General features: G+C 37.5%; 1 protein-coding gene across 1 annotated transcript; it reads left to right on the top strand.

Moving 5' to 3' along the window:
• The first annotated feature begins 17,889 nt into the window (after positions 1–17,889).
• LOC121327787 (claudin-10-like) lies at positions 17,890–23,595 on the top strand. The gene is made up of 5 exons (XM_041271995.1): positions 17,890–18,109; positions 20,447–20,608; positions 20,693–20,774; positions 21,394–21,501; positions 23,460–23,595. The coding sequence occupies exons 1-5, from the start codon at positions 17,890–17,892 to the stop codon at positions 23,593–23,595; spliced, it is 708 nt and encodes a 235-aa protein (XP_041127929.1).
• The last annotated feature ends 2,012 nt before the right edge of the window (positions 23,596–25,607 follow it).

Raw genomic sequence — 25,607 nt, 5'->3', positions numbered from 1 at the left:
GCAAAGCCTACCCGAAGGGCAGGAATATCCCATACCAATGTAAGTGGTGGTCATCTTCTCTTTCAGGGAACCAGGGTTATGGTAAGTAACCTAACGTTTTATATAATAGAACGTAAAAAAGACAGCTGCGGTAGTTCTAGGTATGTATGCATGCTCGATAGTTCTAGTGTTAAGACTAGATGCCTGGTATACTGTTGCACATGATTGTTTTAAATGTCCAAAGTAGTGAGGAGATAAAACTGAATAAAATGGAAAACTACAGGTCACTGTCATCACTTTATTGTTACAGAGACAATTTCACTTGCAAATGTCAAAAGGTATAATACTTTAAAGACTAAGGTGAATGCAACATTAGGTCAGTGGAAACATGACTGTGCCAGCTAATGTAATTTACAGGTTGCATCCTCTGCTTTACATAAGGTTCTCAGACAGAAAGCTCCATTATTTTGCTGGTTTTGGCACTTTTTGAAAAGCAACCTGTCGTCAGCAACTCATATCCTGACACAACTTGTCCTGTGAGGGAATGTTTCTAATTATCTTATCTCCCGCATAAAATGTATAACAGAGTAGATGATCACATTATGTAAACATCCCTTTCTAATTGTGAATCCTGTGAAAACAGCCAAAAGAAAAGCTGAACAATGGGAACACCCCCTGATGTGAGATGCTAAGTACATTAGTGCATTAGTGTTGGGCATGCTTCAGTGCACTGTGGGTCACACTGCTATGCTTTCCCAGATTGAAGACTCTTTTCAAAAGCATTTTTTGCTGGAGTAGTTAGTAATCGTGGCAAATAATGACCTAAGCAGAAATAATATAATACAGAACATAATAGGATATAAAACTGGTAATTGTGGTGTCAAGTGGCAGAAATGTCCATTTTGGTGACATATACTGAACAAAAATATAAACGCAACATATAAAGTGTTGGTCCCATGTTTCATGAGCTGAAATAAAAGATCAAAGACATTTTCCATATGCACAAAAAGCTTATTTCTCTAAAATTTTGTGCACAAATTTGTTTACATCCCTGTTAGTGAGCATTTCTCCTTTGCCAATATAATCCATCCACCTGACAGGTGTGGTATATCAAGAAGCTGATTAAACAGCATGACCATTACACAGGTGCACCTTGTGCTGGGGACAATAAAAGGCCACTCTAAAATGTGCAATTTTGGAACACAACACAATGCCACAGATGTCTCAAGTTTTGAGGGAGCGTGCAATTGGCATGCTGACTGCAGGAATGTCCACCAGAGCTGTTGCCAGAGAACTAAACGTTCCTTTCTCTACCATAAGCCACCTCCAACGTTGTTTTAGAGAATTTGGCAGTACGTCCAACCTGCCTCACAACCGCAGACCACATGTAACCACGCCAGTCCAGGACCTCCACATGCATCTTCTTCACCTGCGGGATCGTCATCATCTGAGACCAGCCACCCAGACAGCTGATGAAACTGTGGGTTTGCACAACCGAAGAATTTCTGCACAAACTGTCAGAAACCGTCTCAGGGAAGCTCATCTGTGTGCTTGTCGTCCTCACCAGGGTCTTCAACTGACTGCAGTTCGGCGTCGTAACCAACTTCACCTACGATGACCGCTGACACGCTGGAGAAGTGTGTTTTTCATGGATGAATCCCTGTTTCAACTGTACCAGGCATATGGCAGACAGCGTGTATGGCGTTGTGTGGGCGAGCGGTTTGCTGATGTCAACGTTGTGAACAGAGTGCCTCATGGTGGCGGTGGGGTTATGGTATGGGCAGGCATAAGCTGCAGACAACGAACACAATTGCATTTTATCGATGGCAATTTGAATGCACAGAGATACCGTGTACCATTGTCGTGCCATTCATCCGCCGCCATCACCTCATGTTTCAGCATGATAATGCACGGCCCCATATCGCAAGGATCTGTACACAATTAGTGGGAGCTGAAAATGTCCCAGTTCTTCCATGGCCTGCATACTCACCAGACATGTCACCCATTGAGCATGTTTGGGATGCTCTGGATCGACATGTACGACAGCTTGTTCCAGTTCCCGCCAATATCCATCAACTTTGCACAGCCATTGAAGAGGAGTGGGACAACATTCCACAGGCCACAATCAACTCTATGCGAAGGAGATGTGTCGCCTGCATGAGGCAAATGGTGGTCACACCAGATATGACTGGTTTTCTGAGCCACGCCACTACCCTTTTTTTTTTTTTTTTAAGGTATCTGTGACCAACAGATGCATATCTGTATTCCCAGTCATGTGAAATCCATAGATTAGGGCCTAATGAATTTAGTTCAATTGACTGATTTCCTTATATGAACAGTAACTCAGTAAAATCTTTGAAATTGTTGCATGTTGCGTTTATATTTTTGTTCATTGTACAATTACAATGTAAATGAATTTTCTCACAATTAAATTATTTACAGCCATACAGTGACACAGTCTACTTATTGCATCAGTCACTGGCAACCAGGGCTCCAGATAAGGTCTTGAGTCAGTGAGAAATTTACTCTCCAATTTGGGGCTGATATAAGGATACATGCAAAGTAATTTGTGGCTGCAAAACACCCATATTGTAGCTAAAATCTGCATTTTCAATGGCAAAGGGTGGCTGCTGTGGTTCACTTCCTGATGCAGTGATGCTTGGCTCTTGTTAACTACACAGGCAGGAAAACCATCGGAGGAGAAGAAGGGCAAGATGAAGAAGACCCTTCATATTCAAACCCGGAGTCACTTTGTTTGGGATGCCGGAAAATGCGGTGCTAAGGCGTTATCTTCTCACTCCACAGGTCATCCTAGACATTAATAGCTAAATTTCACACTTTCATGACCTGGTTGGCTGTCCTCCTGGTAACATTGATAGCATTGACTTTCTCCATTACAGAGGACCATATGGTATAACTGATGTTGGCTGAGGCTTTTCCAAATAACTCAATTTAATGCTGAGTGACCTCAGCCGGAAACACTCTCAGCTCCTCCTCAGAAACACTTTCTTTTCTTTTCCGTGCACCAAGAAGACTTTGCTGCCCTTCCTCTGACATATTTTTTATTTAATTTGATTTGATTTAATTTGATTTGATTTTTCTGCTCCACAAATCTCATACAGCGTCTACTGCTCTCTGTACTCCTAACTCACCTCTGGACTGTAAGTGCGGCCTCTAAATAGTCAGATGGACAGGTGGCCCTGATTGTGAATCATTATCATGATTGCAGCTCATTATTTGCGTGTGTGTTGAGTAACTTACATTGCTTTTAAGCTTACATATTCCGCAGTGCAAAATAATTGCCTAGCCTCTAGACAATTTATATTTTGCAGCCGCAGTTATTTGCACTGCGCCTATCCTTACAGCAGCCCCTATGTGAGCAAACTGTATTTTGGCAACATCACCTTGAATTCATGGGTACTTTCAATACATACTGTACATATTGTTAACTTGGGCTATGCATTAACTACAGAATTACATTTTTACTGTAATGTTACTTTGAACTACTACAAAAAAGCATGGTCTTACAATAAAAAAGTTCCCTTTCCTTAACCAACTTAGTACAAAAAGTTTGATAATATGTGAACCCAAGATGTGCAGCAAAACTGCTATGTGTATTCTTCACGCATTCAATTTAAATATCATATGTAATTCAAATGTTTAAAACTAACAGTACATAGCTTATCTGGCATGCTGTGTACAATTATTACTTACTACAGTTATAGAAATAACAGAGTCATATTTTGTTTCTTGTTTTTTTGTTTAATATTTTAGCTTGTTATCTGTCTCTGCCCTTGATCTGTTTTGGCTCCGCTAGAGGTGTTCGTGACCTGCCAAGAACTTTTCACAACCAATGACTGTGCTCTGTGCAGATTAGCCCCGTTAAAGTCATAGGTGTACCAATGAGGAAACTACTGACCCATGTAATCCACATTAGGCCAATCTGAGAATTTCTCTTTACAGGATTGTAAAAGAGTCCTTGTGCTCTAGAGCCACTCAGAGTTGAGAAAACCACCAGTTCTGTGTTTACTAATTGAACTTCCATCACAGAGGTGGAAAACACAAGGACCTATTCAACATTGGTGGATCTGAATACCATACTTGTTTTCAGTCATTCACATAGAACCCTGTCTGTCATTTTACATCAAAACCTTTAATGCATATGTGCCCACGTCACTGTACTGTGCAGAGATGGGATCATTTCAGACATCATAACTATAGAGAAAAAGAGCAATCATAGCAAAGGACTGAACCCTCTGGCAGTTACTTTCTCCAATATTAAAAACAACATTGTTATAATTTTAATATTTGTCATCATTATATTTTAAAGCCCCCATCACAGGGAACTTTATATCATCTACATTTCCATAATTTCAATTTCAATTTCAAGTATTTTTTTTTTTTTACATATGCCTTTCGTTGTGGGTGGTGATGCTGGAACATGGTGGCAATCAGTGACACTGCACATGGAAAATATCCTCTATAAGCTTTGTATTCATGAGAGGGAATACACTGTGAATCACTGGCAGTCTGCCAATGTGTGGTAATGAATGAAAAATGGCAGAACTTGGGGAGAGAATTCAAATAGATCAAACAGGCAAAATAACATCTAAACTTAGCAAAAGAGACTTAGCAAGACTGCAACTAGAGCCTTATTATTAACCATCTATCAGTGTCCCTTGTACAGTGAAAGACCAAGGAGTTATTTTTATGTTTTTCTTACTTTTCCCCAATTTAACATCTGTTTGCTTTACAGTACTTGTAATGGTTACTGTACATTTTTAATAACTCTCAAATATGTTTTAATTACTCTTTTCCTTTCTGATGTTTACTCTGTGCTCCAATTACAATATTATAAATCATTATTGGCCAGTCACAATGCTTTAATACTGGCATGCCCACATCTTCGCTGTGTCTTAAATAAAAAATAAAAAACAATATTTCCATGACTTTCACATATCATTGGTATTAGTAACAAAAACAAACAACAACTAGCAACATTCTGAGTGTACAGTATCTGACTTTGTTCCTCTATAAAAAAAAGTTTTACAATAATTATATGATAATTATAATAATACAATACTTTTCGCACCATTAGCTTTTGTGGTCTGATGTTTCTGGTTCATGTCATAGACTATCGAAGTCTAAAATTAAGCAAATATGTTCGGATCCCAAGCCAAAATACGACCCCATTGTACTAGGTTCAACCCCATTGGCTTTTTTAGAAAGCCAAAATCTTTAACTTGGTTGTCTTGTGAGTGATCCCATTGCGATCCAGAAAATGCACTTTACCCAAAGCAGATCTTAAGAAGATCTGAATTCAGAAAAGATCTGATCATCCCTTCATGTCAAAGTGAGACTAGTTTGAATTACTGATCTAAGTTTTCATGGTCTAATTATTCACCAAGGTAGCCCCAGATGTGCCATACTAGGCTACTTTGGTAGTAAAAAATAAATAACAGTAAAAACCGTTACTGTGGTAATGAATACATTGCAGACCTATGCTTTTAAATAAAGTGATCAGACCATCTGACGTGTTTATTTATTTTTATTTGAGAAGTACAAAAGTGGGCTTTCCAATAAATAAATAAATGTATACAAGGGGAATCAAATAAAGATTGGTTCTCTAGCAGTCGAATGAAAAAAGTTGACTTGTAGACCACTTATGTACCGAATCATTTTTTTTGTGCTTATAAATTATTGTGTTTATAAATCTATACTTGGATTGACACAGTGAGAGCAGTATTAAATCAATGATGTTAGCGTTTGGCCCGCCTCTAATCTTTGGCCCATTTTAATGTGTCAGCTATTTTTATTTGCATGTTCTGTTTATTGCCCCTTTTTCTTCACATATTATGGTTATTGCTTTCACCTTTCACATCTTTTCAGGGGCCTTCTGGAAAGGCTGATTTTGAATTTGAAGGGATGATTATTTTTATCTACGAAAGTCAAAGGCTGTTGTAGATTATCAGAACTGCTCTGCGATAGGCTAGAAATTGTGTAATGAAGAAAACATTTATCAATGTAATGTAATATATAATATAAAATAACAATATAAGATAACTTTTCAGGCTTGCCAGCTCACTGATGTTGGTGCAATTGTTCTCCTGTTAGGCAACAGCAAACATTTCACAACATTTTCTGTATTTTCATCCTTCTTTCACCAATGATATCAGGCTTAATGCGCAAGTATAAACCAGTTACATGGCTGTTCGTTATAAGACAAATCCTATAACTTCATAAGTCCATTATTTCCAATTTAGCTTAAGTGGCTTATAAATTTATACACTTCTTCTGGAACGTAATGCAAAGTAATGTAGGAAACATGAATGCAATAATTGAACTGAGTTTTAAGTTTTTATTATTATTATTATTATTATTGATAGCAGTAGTAGTAGTCGTAGTAGCAGTAGTACTAGTACTAGTATTGTAGTAGTTAGTAGTATTTTGTTTGTTTAGTGACACAGTGATTTTGGAGGTTACTTGATTAGTTGTTTCTATGTACTTTCTAACCTGTAAGTACGCAGAAATGAATGAAGAGATGGGTGAGGGATAGGTAACTGGGTCCATAATCTCTTCAGACATTCAAGCATATAATATGAGTGGGATAAAGTGGTGTCACAGAAATACAATGATTCTTGGTTGTAAATCACCCTCCCAACATGTGAGGGCGTGTGGGAGGTTGGTGGGCTGAGTCAGGTGGTGGTGGTGGTGATGGGACTGGCAAAAATACTCAGAAGGCTTGTATGGTTTCCCTGCAGCAGGGTTTTTATTTATCTGGCCGAAGGTGGCCACTGACCAATATTCCAACCAAAAAGAACAAAAAGAAAAACAAATAAAAATAGTCAAAATAAATTCCCCTACCAGTACCAACGATGATAAAGGAGGAGGTGAAAATCAAAAGGTAAAACTAACAAAAGTCCCGTGCACACACACTAAAGCATAAGTTATAAATAAAGACAAATATTTCGCTGGCGCTCCTGTGCTGGCTTCTAGGGGGCTCCCGGTCCTGGCCAGGGTTTAGTATCATGGCCCCGGTCGTTCTTCCGGGAACAGCCGTCTCCGGTCTCTGTGAACACAACACACTTTATACACACGCCAGTAAATTCAACAGCACGTCTCCTTTTGCTGTTACCCCAGGACTGACAGAGTGAGCACAGATCGTACTCGTTCTTTAAATACTGCCCAACCCCGCCCTTAGCCTTGGCCCCGGTCACCGCTGTACCCAATCGGCGTACATAGTAACCCTGACTGGGGTACCTGGTGCAGCGGCCGCGGACTTCCGCATTTGAATGGAGCGGGTGATCTTTCTGGAGTTCTCGGACGGCTCGACCTTTGCCTTTCCGCCGGTCTCGTCCCGTTTTGCGCAACGCCACCAGCGATCGGGAGGATCGACCACAGCTCCGACCCGTTGCACCCCCATCACAGGGCGCTAAGCAGCGAGAGCAGAGTTCCTTGGATGGGCTGGCCTGACAGTGGTTTCCCAGGGTTCAAGGGAAGTCGGCCAGCCAGGAAGGGGGCGAGACTCAGATGCAATAATGTATTGACCCGGAAGGGAAAGACATGGCAGCCGCAGATTGGAGAGGCGGTTACACTCGTTTACCAAGGGGTCATGTGTGATAGCATAAAAAGGGACAGTGAATCATAATCTGTTCCTTCGCATTTGGTTTCTTGTGAATAGAACCAAGAAGGACTGTAAAACCCTAACCAGAAACTGAATCGTGAGGGTTGTGTTTTGTTTGTTTGTAATTGTCTCATCTTGTCTTGTACATTACTAGACAGCTAACACAGTTCCAGAGCTGGCGCCAAGGGTCAGCATTAAACCGGATAACACTTCACCCTTGTCACAGATATAAACTTTTATCACCCACCACGAGCACTACTGCACACACCTAGGACTGGTGACTGTGTTTGTATTATTGTGGGGCGGATATTGTTTATTATTTGGGACTGTGTATTGCCAGGGAATTATTGTTTGGTCACCAGATTAGGAGGACCCTCTGTATGTGCAAGTAATGATTTTCTAATAAAATCAAATTTTAAGTATGATTTCACCGTGTAACAATTTTTTTTGTTGTTGTTCCTGGGTAGTAAGTGTTATTTCCTAATTGCTTATGCCTCAAAAGTATAGAAAATGGTTATTATTCTCCACAAACTTTGCTTTTGTGACCAGGACAGTGATATTTCAAAATATCACTATTTCCAATAGAAAAACTGGCAAATGTGTGTCTTTTCGTTCACATAAATATATGAATCCAAATTAACATGTATTTATACTAAAGTAATACAAAAATTACTACAAAAGATTTAGAAGTGAGTAGTTTTTCGAGATTTACGATTATACTGTAAATTTACAGTATAATCGTAAATCTCGAAAAACTACTCACTTCTAAATCTTTTGTAGTAATTTTTGTATTACTTTAGTATAAATACATGTTAATTTGGATTCATATGTTGTTTTTTTTTGAGTTTATGTGAACGAAAAGATACACATTTGCCCGTTTTCCCATTGGAAATAGTGATATTTTGAAATTTACCTGTCCTGGTCACAAAAGCAAAGTTTGTGGGGAATAATATCCATTTTCTATACTTTTGAGGCATAAGCAATTAGGAAATAACATTTACTACCCAGGAACAAAAATTGTGTTACATAATGTTTTCATAGAACCCAAATGAAAGATTTTCATTCCTCAAAACTGTTGAGTCATTGGCTATCTTACATAAGTTTGTGTAAGACTCGAAATCTAATCACACTTCACCACTGGACTTTGTATTTAAAGGATCATTAAATGTATAGTTAATTTAAAACCATCCTAAACATGGAATACATCATTATTATTAATTATTAAATGTTTTCAAAAATACATTCATTAAAAAATAAAGAAGACTAAAAACAACATGAAAAATTATTCTACAGTAAAACAAACAGGTCAATAATTGCATTGTTGATTCAGTGTCTTGTAGGTTTATGACATTTCCAGCCTCTACTGTAGGACCTGGGAAATGCTACTCACTGAACCATGTCAAGATGTTCCTACATGCAAATCAATTCTGTGAAACACATGTCTGAAGTGTAATTTGTCCACTTCAAGGTTATAGCTCATTAGAACATCATAAGTGTAGGGTATCACTTTGAGAGGATGATTCATTTTCAAAGCCTGAAAATAAGCCACCATGTCAGGAATGCAAATTCTCTGGCTTTTGTAGAGAGTGTTTCTGGGCTTGGTGCTACCCTCTGTGCCACGTTATCTAATGAATGGAAAACAATGAGCAGGGCATCTGCTGTGATCACTGCCACGTGGGTTTTCCAGGGTCTGTGGATGAGCTGCGAGGGGAATGCCCTGGGTGCAGTCCATTGCAGGAGACACCTGACCATTTTCAAACTGGAAAGTAAGGATGATTCATTTCAAATGTGTATCTGAGGAGAAATGACGTCACAAGACTTTGGCCCACTTAAGCTGGAATGATTCATTCACAATGCAGGTCTCAGCTGTGCAGTTTTGAAAGAAAAACATGTCATAGCAGATATGTATTTTCATTTTAAAACCATACTCTCTGGTTCTATACAACTGTAGGTTAAAGAAAGCTCTGTTTGCTTGCTGTCAGGCAGTCTGTTATTGTTTCACTGCCCAGGTGAAATGACCAAGAAAGTGGAAGACAAATTGGAAGAAAGGCTTGTGAAAAAAAATCCATAGCTGCTGTAAACATACAATTGAGACCCACATAACAAGTGGAAATGCTTGACAGGTATGATTTATGGAATTAGTTTGGTATTTACAGACTTTAAGTTCCAGTAGCTTAAACCACATTTCTTATTAACTTATTAGGGCTGTAGCTGGTCATAAGATTAATTAGCTTTTTCATGCTTATATTATGCTCAAGCAACACACAATCATTCAGTAGATTTGAGTGTGCCTATGTTCTAGTGCCATCCGTCCCATTTGTTCTAAACAATGCCTCAAAGTGGTTAAATCTCATCTTAAAAGCAATGTACACACACTTCCTGTTGCAGTTGCATGATGCCTCAACTCATAAATGAGAAACATCTGTTCTGTAAAATGTTCAGAGCACATGACTAGGCATAGGCTTATGGTATTGTAGTTGTTTTGCCAATGTGACATCCGGTATAGAAAACTCAAAGCACTCTTTTTTCAGATATTTTACTAAATGTAAAACCTCCAGGATATGACCAGTACATTTATTCATACAGACCAATTTGGATGACAATAACTTATTCAGCAGTCATTCTAACTTGTTACATACATTTTCAGACAGCTCAATACTCCCTCTTGTGGTAATTCAAGAACTGTGTGTGTGTGTGTGTGGGGGGGTGGTGTGCGGGGGGGGGGGGGGGGGGGGGGAGGGAGTATACTACATGACACCCCGTGCAGATTTTTGACTCTTCAAAAAGGGCAAGTTCCTCCCTAGAAAAAGTGGAGGGTGATTTTCACTCTACTGTGTTTGTCTATGTTAAGGTTTCCACACTAATTTTGTATTAATAAAAAATTATAATTTTTGATATTGCCTCTTGAATATAACTTTTAAAAAACAATATATATATATATATATATATATATATATATATATATATATATATATATATATATAAAATTTTTTAAATTCAAAACAAAACATGTAAATGCACCAAATTATTTGTATTTCACTCTTTTACATTCAACTATAACTATCATTCGGACAAAAATATGAAGTCAAAACAATAGATTAAGAAACCCAAGGATGATTTCTCACTGATCAGATAGGTGCAGTTTGGCTTTTCATTCAAGAATCGCATTTTTTGCATATTAAACGTTTCAATTTCTTTGATGAACCGAAACTACAGACAGCTTTCTTGTGTTAGTTGTTAGTTGTCTTATTCCCATTGCCAGAGTAGTGATTCAGAAACACCAGAGAACATGTTGCCATTATCTGATGAATCACTGTCTTGGAGGTTTGTCAGCTTTTCCAAACTTGTGTTGCAGTGACCTTCCAATAATATCTAGATAAGGTGTTTTTAAAGTGACCTCAGATAGGACTAGAATAAAGAACAATGTACCAGAGTAAGATGATTTCATATGAAGTTTTCTGGCTTTCATGAGTAACATTTTTTTTTTAAATATCAATATGACCCCTCGGTTGTTCTAGTATTGAAAACAAGTTACAAAATGTGTCTTTCTTTTCTCAGTAGTTTAACGAAGTAAATTAAATCATAGCTATATGAATGAATTAATGAATTAATGAATCAGTCAATCACTCCTTATTTTATATAGCACAGTTTATAGTGTTCCACCATCACAAAGCACCTTACAAGATGCAGTAACAACAAGAAAATCTATAATACTTTAAATACAGAGAAATGCATAATACATGAAATACAGTAAAATATGATACAACTCTTAAGTGCATTAAAACAGATCTAGGCTATCCTTTAATATTTTAAGCAGTTTAATTATGAGTAAAAGGTGTATTATTTATAATGGAATCAATCTGTGAATTATGACCAAAACTTATAACCCCAAAAACTGACTGACAGCCTATTTAGAATATACACCTGTCTGCGGTACTTACTGCACTTATCATTTTCTATACCATTTAAAAAAGAGAGCTTATTTTACAGCTTAGCTTCAAAAGGCTAAGTTTACATTTAACTATTAACCTCCTGTCATAGGTAAATGGAAAGACTTATCAGTCAATTGTACCACATACTGTTGTGTAAATGGGCAGTCCTCCAAATGGCATTGAGGTAAGTGAAATGAATTGTGCAATATATATAAACTGCATCTTCCATTTGCAAGTTTCAGTCACAGCAGACACAACTGCAGATGTGATGGATCTTGTTATACATGACTTTGTTTTATTGATAAACACATTTAATCAGAAAGGAACTTAATAGGTCAAGACAGGTTAAAAAAAGAAGAAAAAAAAGCTTGTTGATGCTTCAGTGCCATCCTATAGGTTCTGGTGCACTGTGTGAAGGAAACTTGTGCTACCAGAACCCTTTTTCGCAAATTAAGTGAAATATCATGAGCTCTGACACAAGTGATGGCTGTAGTGCTCTTATAGGAAGTCACATGAATATTTCCAGCTTCATCAAAGTGTCATTGTTTTTTGATCATGAAGGGTACAAGACCTCCCCTTCTCCCAGCACATGCCTTGTGAGCTTTCAAAAAATGGTGATCATTTTGGATGGCTCCTTATAAAACAAATGTAATAGATTTAATACAAGGTCACAATTGTTTTTAATAAAAACCGTTTAGTGAGGGTACTGTATGCTAGTCATGCTGCATGGTGAAAGATCTCAGTGACAGGTTCATGTCTGTTTTTAAAGTGATTTTGCAGCTAAAACAAACAGGTTTCAATTCTGCAGTTTTGAAAAAACATTTATTTTCATTTCAAATATAATGCCTAGCACTACACCAGGTGGAAGAAAGTTCTGTTTCCATGCCTGATTGGTTAAAGACTGGAAAGAAGTCGTGTGACAGTTTCAATAAGGAAACAATGAAGACATTGATTCTGCGGCTGCAGCCGAGAACATAAACAAAACAACTAGACTTGTTCAAGAAGGATCAGAGATGCACGAAGCAGCACATAGTTCTGAAAAAGTCAACTTAAAAATCAACTTTAAAATCCTCTGAAAACAGCAAAGAAATGAAACTGCTAGGTCTGATACATGTTACAGGCACTGTTAGACTACAGACTAATCTAGTGTGGTTCCAGACACTGTTTTTATATGGTTTTAAATACATGCTAACTATAAAGCATGTTCCTTTCAAAACTGTACATTTGATATCTGTATAAATACGGTAAGAGCACAGAAGGTAAAACTTGTTAATACTATAATACTATATTAACTATCTGCAATCACCTTAAGAGAAGCTGTTGGCTGATTATGCAGTAAGAAGGGGGCATGTCAGTGGGGGCAGGTGACTATAACCAATCTATCCTTTTTTCTAAAATATTCATCTTGTATTGCATTGTACTTTGTACTTTGCAGTCCAATAAAAGCTGATGACCCATACCTTGGAGTTTTCTTGATAAAATGTGTAAGAAAAGTCAACGATGTTTTAAAATCAATTTCCTTACCACTTATTAGCATGAGCAAAGTTACCACATTTTCAGCTTTAATTCAGGATATGGCCTCTTGGTGTCTTTCTGTACTGTCTGTAAGTTTCTGCCCAGTGGTTGGGCTACAAACCATGTGAATTACAGCACAGAAAGTCAATAGGCACTTGGAAATAGTTTCATTTATGTTCAATCTGTAGTGTTTACCTTTGAAAATCTGTCAACCCCAAATTAAAGAAATGTGTAAAGAATGAAACATTGACAGATGATTACATTGTTTCGTCTAATAAAAAGTAATAAAATGTTTTTTAAAACATTGCTTAGCACGTTTAAGGATTGTGGGGTGGATCATTGCTACAATTAAACACTGGTTACATTATAAGGCAAAGGTTTGTTTCCCATCCAGTTTTATCCAGAACGGCTGCAGTAATGATGAGAACACATTCACAGCCAGACTTCAGTTAATAATCCCCACAACATTCTCATACAATTCTTAAAACAGGGGGTTTAAATCAGAATGTTAATGCAACAATGTTCTCCAAATACACTGTGCTTCCTTTCCCTTTCCTCAACAGCCTGCAAAACCTGAGCGTAACCACTGTCCCAGATGCACCAGTAACTGGTATCAGACATTTGCACATTATATAGGTTGAACATTTTATACACTGTGTAACCCATGCAGCAAGGATATTTTATTTTATGATGTTTATACCTTTTGTGGATTTGTAACACATTGCAACATAAATAATGCTCATTAAAGTTACTGCATTCCAGTCATCAGTCATATAAATGATCTTTTTTTTTTACTTAACTTGTATTTGATTTTAATTAAGAATTGCAGTCATTTATTTATTTGTTAAGTTTTACATGAGCTGTTGTTGCAGACATGTTACAGATACATGATTTCCCAGACAGAAGGCCTATTCTGACAAATGGCTCAATTTATTTTGTGAAAATGACTTTACCTCTATTACTGCTCTCTAGTGGTAAATGTTGATTGTTTATCTAAGGGCTACTCATCTGAAGCAAATGTTCGTTTTGAAAGAAGTCTACTCAGAACAGCTTCTCCCTAAAGTTACAGGAAGCAGTTTCTTATTCACTTTATATTGTGGAGCACTGTGACAGAAAGACAATGATTCTTGGTGGTAAATCTCCCTCCCAACCTGTGAGGGCGATAACGAGAACAGAATACTCTGGACTACTTGGCCTGACACTTCGTTCCAAGGGTTAAAAGGAAGTCGGTCATGTAGGAGACAGAGCTTCGGTACACTAACTCATTGACCCGGAAGGTAAATGATGTGGCAGCCATGAATTACAGGAGCTGCTGCAATCGTTTACCAAGAGGTCATGAGTGACGGTATAAATAGGGGTTGAAGCGATGTATCTGCTCCTTCACTTGGTTTAAAACCTATTGAACCGTAAGGACTGTGTGAGAGACCCCATGAGAAATAATAAAGAGACATTTATAAGTGTTTGGTTTTGTTTGTCTGTAATTGTCTTGTGTTACTAGACAGCTAAACAAGATTCCGGAGCTGTCGCCAAGGGCCAGCACTAACCCAGAACAGCACTGCACTATTGTCACTAAATAAACTGTATCACCCACCACAAACACTATTGCACACACCTAGAACTGGTGAACGTGTTAGTATTATTGTGGGCCAGACTGGGACTGCAACCCATTATTATTTAGGCAGTGCAATACACATTGTTGTATATTGCCTGCTTCTTATTATTTGATCTGCAGACCTGGATACAATAAAATACCTTTCCAACTGGATTATAACTCACCTGTACACAACCAATCACAGTGTGTCAGATAATTAGCAAAGTGTGTGAATGCAGTGGCTGTATCAAGTGTCTGTGAGTATACTTATTAGTAAAGGCGCAAACTTGTGGACTTAAGAAAGTTAAGTATTTTGGTGATTAGTAGTAGAATTACACAGTGAGTGTAGCTGGGGAGGAACACATCCATGCAAAGTGATTTAAGAGCTACAGACTACGCAAAAGATGGAGTGGAGACCCGCATATACAGCGCCTATAGAAAGTCTACACCCCCTTGAACTTTTTTCAAATTTTGTTGTGTCAGTGCCTCAGAGTTTCATGCTTTTAAATGATTAATTTTTTTTTCCACTTATCTCCACGCGTTAAGGGGAAAAAGTTTTTATTGAGAAAAAAATTATATATTAAAAATAGAAAACTGAAACATCATAATTGGATAAGTCTCCACCGCCCCTGAGTTAATAACTTGGTGGAAGCACCTTTGGCAGCAATTACAGCTGTGAGTCTGTTGGGATAGGTCTCTACCAACTTTGCACACCTAGATTTGACAATATTTGACCATTCTTCTTTACAAAACTGTTCAAGCTCTGTCAAGTTCCTTGGGGAGTGTTGATGGACAACAATCTTCAAGTCATGCCACAAATTTTAGATTGGATTTAGGTCGGGGCTTTGACTGGGCCACTCAAGGACATTTACCTTTTTGTTCCTTAGCAACTCCAATGTAGCTTTGGCTGTGTGCTTTGGGTCGTTGTCATGCTGAAAGGTGAATTTTCGTCCCAGTTTCAGCTTTTTTGCAGAGGGCAGCAGGTTTTCCTCAAGGATTTTTCATTTTCCCTTCTATCCTGATGAGTGCCCCAGTCCTTGCCAATGAGAAACATCACCATAACATGATGCTGCCACCACCATGCTTCATAGTAGGGATGGTGTTCTTTGGGTGATGCGCTGTGCTTTGCATCTAATCTAATATTCCCAACTAAATCAGGCCTGTCGAAAAGTCCCTAAAACATTTAGTTTTGTCGATTCGAGGTGGGCTTACTTGAGTAATGGCTTCCTTCTTGCCATTGTACCATACAGGCCAGATTTGTGGAGTGCTGGGATATTGCTGTCACATGCACACTTTGACCAGTCTCTGATCAGTCTCCTTCTTGCTTGGTCATCCAGTTTGGAGAGACGGTCTGATCTAGGCAGGGTCTTGGTGGTGCAATACACCTTCCACTTCTTAATAATCGTCTTGACTGCTCCAAGGGATATTCAAGGTCTTTGATCTTTTTTTATACCCATCCCCTGATTTGTGCCTTTCAACAACTTTGTCCCGGAGTTCTTTTGAAAGCACCTTGGTGCTCATGGTTGAGTCTTTGCTTTGAAATGCACTACCCAGCAGGGGGAACCTACAAGAATGCTGAATTTGTCCTCAAATCATGTGAATCACTACAATTTAACACAAGAGGAGGCTACTTAACTTGATGTTTGATTCTGAAGGCAATTGGTTACACCTGAGCTAATTTAGGATTGCTATTACAAGGGGGGTGGACTCTTATCAAACCAAGCTATTTCAGTTTTTATTTTTAATTAATTTTCTACAAATTTCTAATGAATTTTAATTCCAGGCTATAAGGCAACAAAAGGTGAACATTTTGAAAGGGGGCGTAGACTTTCTATAGGCACTGTAAGTCATTATTTCTCTATTGATACATTGACTCCATTGCTGAAAGAGAGCTGCTGCTTTTGCTGAAAATCATTTATGATATTTGTCAAAGATAGTGCTACCGAAAGTATAATAACAGGAGATCTAGGATGATGGCATCAGATTCTGGAAAAGATGATTTATTAATGTCCCTATAGACTTCAAAAGCCAGTGAAAACTGAATGACAACACTGAAAACACCTGGTGCAAAAACTTTTAAAAACATCAGTTTCAGTTTACACTTTACTGCTGTTCTAGTTTAGTTGAAAGTTCTAAAGGTTTAGTTGAATTGCATTTTTCTATCATATTTGCAGGATAGGTATTGAAAATGATCATTAGCAAGAGCAAAGGTGAAAAACAAGAATCCCATTTCCTTTCAAGAAAACTCCTGAGGGTTAAAAATACTTTTCACCACAGACCAGAATTTGCATTTTCAGCTAAACAAAACTGCCTCACATCTTATTTGAGTGATCTTACCCCTTCTAACTCAGTTTTTAATTGAAGCCATTATAAACAGTCCAAGTATTAACCAATCAATTATATTAAAGCAATCAAAATTAGTAAACTAGTACCGTTATGAAAAATACAATTCAGAACGAGTCAATAATTTAACTGTAAGTATGTACATGTCATTACAAATTATTTTTTTCTATATTCTGAATTTGTAAGCATCAAAATCTATTCAAGACTCATTACATACTTAATCATGTTTCAAATCTATGTCTTCCTCCTACTGTATATTATGAATAGTTGGTCAGGACCAGAACTATAAAGATGACAATTATTCTATAATACATATACTTAGATGTATGTATAATTAACAAACATTGGTATCCTTCAATGGTGTTCTATCTGACACACTTTTGAAGACAGTTCTTTCTGGTTACGTGAAGGACAAGGGGGAAAAACAGGACAATGAACAATCTAGAAGAGGATCAGTTAATCAAAGTATAGAAATAAAAGCCCACTTATATTACCTGTCTTGATAAACGTCATTACACAACTATCCCATCACCACTAAGGTCCTGCATCCCGGGGCTGCAAACAAGACTTCTACTCAGCAGAAATGATCTTTGCAAACAGTGTGGCCTTCAGACTGAGATGAAAGTCAAACCTATTGGTCAGCTGCTGGTGATGCAAATGTACTGATTGACCCCTCCCATTTTAATAATAACTGCTCCAGGAATATTTAACCTCCGAAAGTTTGAGAGGGAGTGGGATCACATCCTACGGGTTCTGTTTTTCCAGCTTCAGTTTCCACTAATAGCAGCTCAGCAGTTAAGGAGGAGACAAGTCAATAGCCCAGTAGTGCTTTTACTACTGTGTAAAGAAACAGAGATTCCAGCTTAATTTTTCAAGGGTCTGAGCATTTCAGAAATTGCCTAAAAATGAGTAACATGGGTGTGGAGATGCTTGCCTTCACCCTGGCTGTTTCAGGCTGGATCCTAATATCCTCTACCTTACCCACTGACTACTGGAAAGTGTCTTCAATCGATGGCACTGTCATTACCACTGCCACCTTCTGGTCCAACCTCTGGAAGACCTGCGTCACAGACTCAACCGGAGTGTCCAACTGCAAGGACTTCCCATCCATGCTGGCACTGGAGGGTATGCAATCTTCTTTATCCATTTTCCTGTAGTGGTGCCTCACCTTCTGCCTCCTTGGCTTATCAATGCTTCAGCTTTAGTAGCTCGAGGAGCTTTTCCATTCAGCTGTTCCCCAGGCAAAAATTACAATGGACTTTACTTTATTTAAATGAAGTTGAGTATTTCCATGTTTTTCTCTCACACTTGCATCTTAATATGAGGAAAGATTTACTTTTCTATTTGTATCATACCAGACTTAAATATGAGTCTCTCTCTTTTATCGCTTTATCATGAAAAACTGAAAACTTCACAGTGAAAACGGTTCAGTAAAAAAGCACCTGCTACCTGGGGAAGTTTCGGGGAGAGACAATGTTTTTTTTTTTTATAAGTGGTTCAAAAAGGAATTGTTAACAGTATCTAGTAACTGCAATACTTCATGTTCGTCTTTACCTCCATAATTGAATTACTTATTTTAAAATTACTTATTTTTACGTTTTGTGTGCATCTTAAAATTCAGCAGACCCATGATTGTGAACATGCTTGATTCAACATTAATGTAACAACACAAGTTATACTGCACTTGTTAACACTATAACTATTTTGAAATTCCAGTGCTTCTGTTAATTGTAGTAAAAAAGACTAAAATGGCATTTTAAGCACAAACCATGTTTTAAACATTAAGGTGTATAAAGTTTGTTAATGAGAAACATTGGTTGAGAAAAACCTCTGATGTGTTTGTCCAGTACCATTACTATGTTCAGAGGTTAACTCATTTAATCATCTTTCCGGCTCATATTCTCCTTTCAATATTTTAATTATAGCTCCTAAAAACTCCTGGTCACCCAAAAAATGACTAGTTTGAAGTGTCTGCATTTGTTATTTTATGTGGGAGTCATTTATTTTACTAAATGTCAATGTTTAGCAGTTCTCCTAGGAGACCTGGAGATAAATTACACCTTTATAGGCCCCTGAAGTCATTTTGCTTATGCTCCAGTTACTTTAGGTGCTACCTAGCAATCTAATATTCCCAACTAAATCAGGCCTGTCGAAAAGCCCCTAAGTGAATTTTAAGTGTTTGCCTTTTCATACCTTCTTGATTGTAATCTTTTACAGCTACATCGTGGGAATTATAAATGTATATGAAATATTGAATCTCTTTCCTGGGCTCAAATGAAAATGATAGGCAAATTTAATGAAATGTATTCTAGTCAAAACGCTTGTCCTTGAATGTATTAGTACTAGTATTTCTAAATTTAGCATTTTTGTTTAATAGTTCTGGCTGAAAGCAGTCCTGTAAGTTGCTTCTACAGTATATACTGTACACCTTTATTCATATTATTATGTAATGTCTTTTTTAATGCATGCCATTTTGTCTGAAAAAATAATACAAAATCCACTGGGGGTGGAGAGGGAGACCCTGTTCTAAAAATGCACATTTTAAATCATAATACAAATCTAAATTTTACAGCAGGGCTACGGTGATATAAAAAGTAAAATATAATTTTGTGTAATATTTGCTGGTTTCAGATTTTTTTTAAAAATCCATACCAGTGTTGTTCCAGGAATCGCTTCTCTAAAATCTAGTTCTTCAGTTTATCATTACAGAATTGTATCACACGAACAATCCTTTTGTGGTTTATGTTATGCAAGTCATGTTTAGAAAATAAAACTGATCCTACCTTTACCTTTTTTTATTTTAATATGCTTTTTAAATGGCCTGCTGAATCTTGCAATTAGTACTGTTATTATGGTTACAATTCCATGGTCAATTTTCTTATCTCTGCCTGGATAAGCAAATGTGCTGAGAGTGAATCTACAGATTTACACCGCGCCTGGTGCTGGACACAATATAGAATATAGGGAAAGAGGGGATCCCCAAGTGGCTCACCTGGATCCCACTGGCCATCTGCCTTCAACTTCCTGGCTGCAGAAGACCAAGCTGGCTTGGTTATGGGATCAGAGGATGCCCACTAACCCTTCAGTTATCCTGAGCGCTGTGGGGAATTGCTGCAGTGATGGGGAAATAATTAGGCATTCTAAATTGTGCAGAAAATCACAGGGGAAAATAATTAGGCATTCAAATTTTTTTTTTTTTTTTTTAAAGAAAAGAAAATAGGTTCTTCATTTGAAAAACAGTGCAAATTAATAGATATATATTTCTTGGGGGTTCAAAAGGAAATAACATTTTATGGGATATGTAACTTGAATTCCTGCCACTATAAATTATTCCCGATTTTGTTTCTTGGAACAGTACTCTATATTCAATTTCCATAAAGTCCTTAATTGGGCCAATGAAAGAATAAAGCTTAGAAATAAGGAAAAACTGTTAACAATGGATTGCATTGTCATGGTGAACAGGTTACATCCAAGTCTGCAGAGGCCTCATGATTGCTGCTGTCTGCCTGGGATTTTTTGGAAGCATACTCGCCTTGGTTGGGATGAAGTGTACCAAGATTGGAGGATCAGATAAGACCAAAGCTAGAATTGCTTGTCTGGCAGGAATACATTTCATACTTGGCGGTAAATATTGTCCATGTTTTGTTTATAACATCCTATTCTTTCATGCTCCTGGAGAAACTTTAACACTTGTGTTCATTTTTACAGGTTTGTCATCTGTGACCGCATGCTCGCTGTATGCACACAGAATTACATCCGAGTTTTTTGACCCCACTTATATAGCACAAAAGTAAGTAATACAAAAGCAATTTTCTTTTTTTTTCTTACACAGTGCTGGTTAAACTGTTATTGAGTCTTCTTTGATTTGCATAGGCCAAAAGGATTGCATGAGGTCACGACTGCTTCTCTCATATCATGTGCTTTTTTTTTGTTTGGGAAAAAAATTATACATTGCATGATATTCAGACAACAGAGACTGATGACACAAGGATGATAAAAAGCAGTACACAGTAAATGTTAAGCTTTTTGTGTGACTTATTATTCATGAAATAACTATAATAAGGAAACAGAACAACAGTTAGAAGACCACCAAACTTATAAGAATGTCGTTTGTGGGTGACGCAAGTGGCTCACCTGGTAAATACACAGCCACGTGGTGTGCAGGGTGAGTCATGCAGTCAGGGGAGAGCAGGTTTGCGTCCTGGCAGTGAGAAGTCGCGTCTTCACTGGGTATTTTGAAGGGAGCGTTGCATTGGCTCTGGCGCGCCATCGGGTTATGGAGGCAAAACAGGCAGGCACTGCTTCTCCTCATCATGCAACAATGAACCCTGCTGGCCGGGTGCCTAGTGAGCACAGGTGGTTGATATTTTGACTGAGTGAAATGTTATATCGCTGTTGCTCTCTTTCAGATATGAATTAGGTGCTGCTTTGTTCATAGGATGGGCAGGCTCGGCACTCTGCATCCTTGGGGGGATTGCTCTCTGTTTCTCCATGGCAGGCGATGGGACAAACAAAAGGTGAGTTTGACCAACAGCCTACTTCCTATCTCAATGTGTCAATGGTAAAGAAACCTCTTATTCAAGTACATTCAAATCCGGTGGAGCTCGCAAAGTCTGTACAAAGCTATTATAGTAGTACAGTATTTCATGTCATATTTTTCAATTTTTGTCAGTTTTTCAATAAGTATATGGAAAACTACAAAGAGATATGTAATTAAATATGTTAACATAACATTATTCAGCAGATTTCATCTGACTTTAAGAAACAAACTTAGTTAATTCTATAGGTCATGCAAAACTTTTGGCTGTAGCTGTACATGCCTTGCCCTCTCTGCAATAATGTTCACAGTTTCAGACAGCCAAAATCTAATATTGGTTTTAATGAAGCTTTACAAGTCTAATGTTTGAGGTAATATTTCAACTGACAAGATAAACATTTTTAATAACATAAAATGTCGTCGGCAAATTCTGTAAATGGTTTTCAGCCTAGCCAAGAGAAGCTTCCAGTGATGACATTAGACAAATAAATAATTCTTTAAATGAAAGGTTTTCTTTGTTGATGTATAATGTCAGATCTTATCCAGTGGTATATCAGGTGCAGTACAACGTTGCCTTGTTCAAGGTCTGAACGTCTGAACTGGGGACATTAAAAAAAAAAAAGAAAAGATGATCATCCATTATGGATGTAACAAAGTGCTCTGTGGCTTCACGTGTCCCAGTTTGTTCTTTAAAGTTCTGTTTTCTGACAGTGAATTTCCTATCAGATATGCACTACTGCTGCAGTCTGTTTTGATTAACCAGAATGACGACTAAGGAGCACAAAAGAATGCAGGCTTGCAGTTAAAGGAGAAACTCCAAACACAGATGCAGGCGTTCTTGTGTTGTTGTAGCTCACTCAGGTGTGTGATTATTCCATCTTCAAATACATTGAGAGACAAAGGTCATTCCTTAAATAAGTACAGGAACAGCAAGAGGAGCAACACCGTTCTCTTTTTTGTCTTGCTGTTGGTGATGGACTAAAGTAAATTCAGGGTTAATTTTAATAAGTACAGATCTTTATTTCATTGCTACAAAACGCTCACTCACACTTTGTACATTTTTATTTTAGTTGACCATGATCCAATCCATAGTCAACCAAGGTCAAACACTGTCATTACCTAAGAGGGGTGGACCATGGCTCACACCGTGACTGGAAATGGTCTGTTCATGATATGGAGTTTGGACATTTAATAAATACAGGAAGGAGTTCATTTGCAAGTTGGAGATGTGGAGTCACGGGTGTAGCGTCACAGGTGTAGCAAATGATTAAAGATTGTTGAAAAGATCATTACTGTTTGTAGAACTCATTTACATGAACAAGAACACAGTGGGGCACAAACCATATGGCATTGCTTCAGGTAATCACAAGGCATTCTGAACTTATTCTGAAGAGGATGTGGTTGGATATCAAAGTTCGTTTAAAGAATATAGACCCAAGTATTATGTATATGAGACCTGATCAGTGTATGAAAGGCATTTTGTACTGTATCTTATAATATCTAATATCTTATAGTGTTACAAAAGCAGAGTCCTATTCACAAAGCTTAATCTCATGAGCAATTTAAAGAATAGGATTTATGAATAAAATGCAGATTCCTAAAACTATTTTAGACTGCTCTTGATTTTTTATTTTTATTTCACCAACAGTATAGAACAGATTCGTAAACATTAAACTTGATTTGCTTCTTTAAATTCATTTGTTTTTTGATAGAGCCAATGCTTTTAAAATTAGACTAATGTTAGAGGAAACAAGTTTGACAGTTTTTTTTTTTTTTTTTGTGTGTACAATACAGTGGGCAGGGGGTTTCAAGAGATTGTAAAGCGTAACCAAAACATCTGAGATCAAACACATTGGGAGAGTTCAGTAAAACCAACTAAATCACTCAAACTCTGTAAAACGTGTTGATTGATTGACATATTCCTCCTTTCTCTCACAGGGCAGGTTACACATACAGTGGAGCAGCCTCCTTTATCTCCTCTCGAACTAAAGTGCAGAACATGGCAGCAGATGTGAGGTCTGCCAGAGGCAATGTAAATCCACCAAAACATTTTGACAAAAATGCATATGTTTAACAGAACAAAGAAAGGACCTGGATGCATTCTTTAGTGAGGGTCTCTGTTCAAACTTTGAACACAGAAGCAGGAACTGTACTGTCACATTTTTCACTGTACAGAGCACTGTTGCTTAACAGCTGCTTATTGTAAATTAAGAAACAATGGCACTGTACCTGTATAATGATTATTTGAAGAGATTGCATATTATTTTATACTGAAATGAGTAAGCTGACCCAATATGAAAAGTATTGGCAGAGCAAGTCCAAAAAGAGCATTTATTTTGTAAAGTCTTTGGCTGTTTCACCCCAGATCTGACCCAGCACACTTAAAATGATCTAGTGGACCTACAGTTTGATTTTGTGTTGTGGGAAAAAAGAATACAATCCATGTTCTAGTGATCCCTGTTCTAGTGAAACGATAGCTCATAGAAGGACACCCAGGTGACTTTAAAAACCCTGTGGAATTTAAAGCACCACTGCGGTCTCAATATAGCTTAGATAAATATGTAACTTCCAAATACATCTGGTTCATCAGATTGTAGCCATTAACCTCTCCTGGAACACTGTCTGTACTGGGTGTTAGAACTATAACATTTGTTCTATGCAGTATTTCTTTCTGATGCATTTCTTATACCTACTAATGTTGCAAGGGGATGTGATTCTGACTGCTTCATTGAGGACACGGATCAGTAGGATGATACCACGTTGCTCTGCACATTTTAATTGGTTTTATTTACCATGTGTATTGAATCATATGTACAGAAGAAATAAAAATGTCTTGCAAATGTAATACATTGTGCGATGTATTTATATTTTGTTTCTTGAATATCAATTCCATGTACAAAACTGCTTTCATAAGTATCTCATAATATTCACTGTTCATTCATAAATTAACGCATTTAAATTGATATTCAGTTGTACAAAAATGTACTTACAAAAAAAGTATGTTTTAAATCATTATAAATCTGCTGACAAGAATGTATATGTTTATTTTTAGTAGTACTGATGTGTATAATCTTTACCTTCTGAGACCAGTTCCTGAAAAAGCACAATAATAAATGTTGTACCATGACAAAAACTGACTTGAGGAAGCCAAAAGCACAGACAGCGTGGTGTGTGAAAAAATAAAAGTCACACAGCAGAAGTTTCTTAATGAGAACATGGCAGAATGGAGTTAACAGGCTATGGAAATGAAGAATCCGGAGCTGTCTCTGGGCACATGGCTCCTATGCTTGGGAACATTCTTTTGTTCTCAGCTCTGTAAGATTACACTTTAGTGAGTATTAAACAGTGTGCAACAAAACAACGAGAGACTAAAAATTACTGCTCTGGGCTGCCCTAATTTGCTTGCTTTATACAGCTCTTTGCAAAACCCATCACTTAACCTTTCTTTCTCCAAGATTTGCAGCAATACCAAAAGATTCAGTGCCAAGCTTGTACAAAGAACACACTGTACTGCTAACCCAGCATGCTTCTGATCTACTGTGGTGATTAACAGAAATACAAGACAATGTAACAGCCTGGGATATTTCATATCACCACAGTACAAAGTGACACCTTACTGTGACAAAATGTAGTAGTAAACCTTAGTAAAACTATTGTGAATACATGTTTAAGCACAAACCAAGCATGGTTAAACAAAAGTACTGTAAGTATAGTTAAAAAAAAAAAAGAAAATGTTTTTGCTCTGCCACATGACTGGACCAGGTTCTGAGGTCAATCAGTTACTAGGAACTGAATAAGCTTAGATGGGCCACATGGCCCCCTTCTTGTTCGTAAATTTTCTTATGTTCTCATGTTCCACAGAACAGAGATTCACAGTGTGTTCACAATCATTTGAAAACTAGATTTAAAGCATTGTCCCTAGCAACAGATATAATACTGACATCAACATAATGCCTCTAGCTGTTCTTTAGTTCACCGGTTATGGTGCCTGTCTCTGACCTATCAGGTTCACAGTTCACGTACGGACCCCGATTTCCATTTAATTCAAAGGGCTGAGATTCAAATCCAATAACTGTAATTTGTTGG

The sequence above is a fragment of the Polyodon spathula genome, chromosome 15 (assembly GCF_017654505.1).
Source record: "Polyodon spathula isolate WHYD16114869_AA chromosome 15, ASM1765450v1, whole genome shotgun sequence".
Taxonomy (NCBI): Eukaryota; Metazoa; Chordata; class Actinopteri; order Acipenseriformes; family Polyodontidae; genus Polyodon; species Polyodon spathula.
The sequence above is the reverse complement of the archived record's forward strand: the minus strand, read 5'-3'. Positions and strand labels throughout refer to the sequence as shown.

What these genes read in the sequence shown, in the direction of transcription:
- LOC121327787 (XM_041271995.1), top strand. Translation starts at nt 17,890, where the DNA reads ATGAGTAACATGGGTGTGGAGATGCTTGCCTTCACCCTGGCTGTTTCA. An exon ending in AATACATTTCATACTTGGCG is followed by an intron (nt 20,609 to 20,692) that starts GTAAATATTGTC and finishes TCATTTTTACAG; the next exon opens with GTTTGTCATCTGTGACCGCA. An exon ending in CCCACTTATATAGCACAAAA is followed by an intron (nt 20,775 to 21,393) that starts GTAAGTAATACA and finishes GCTCTCTTTCAG; the next exon opens with ATATGAATTAGGTGCTGCTT.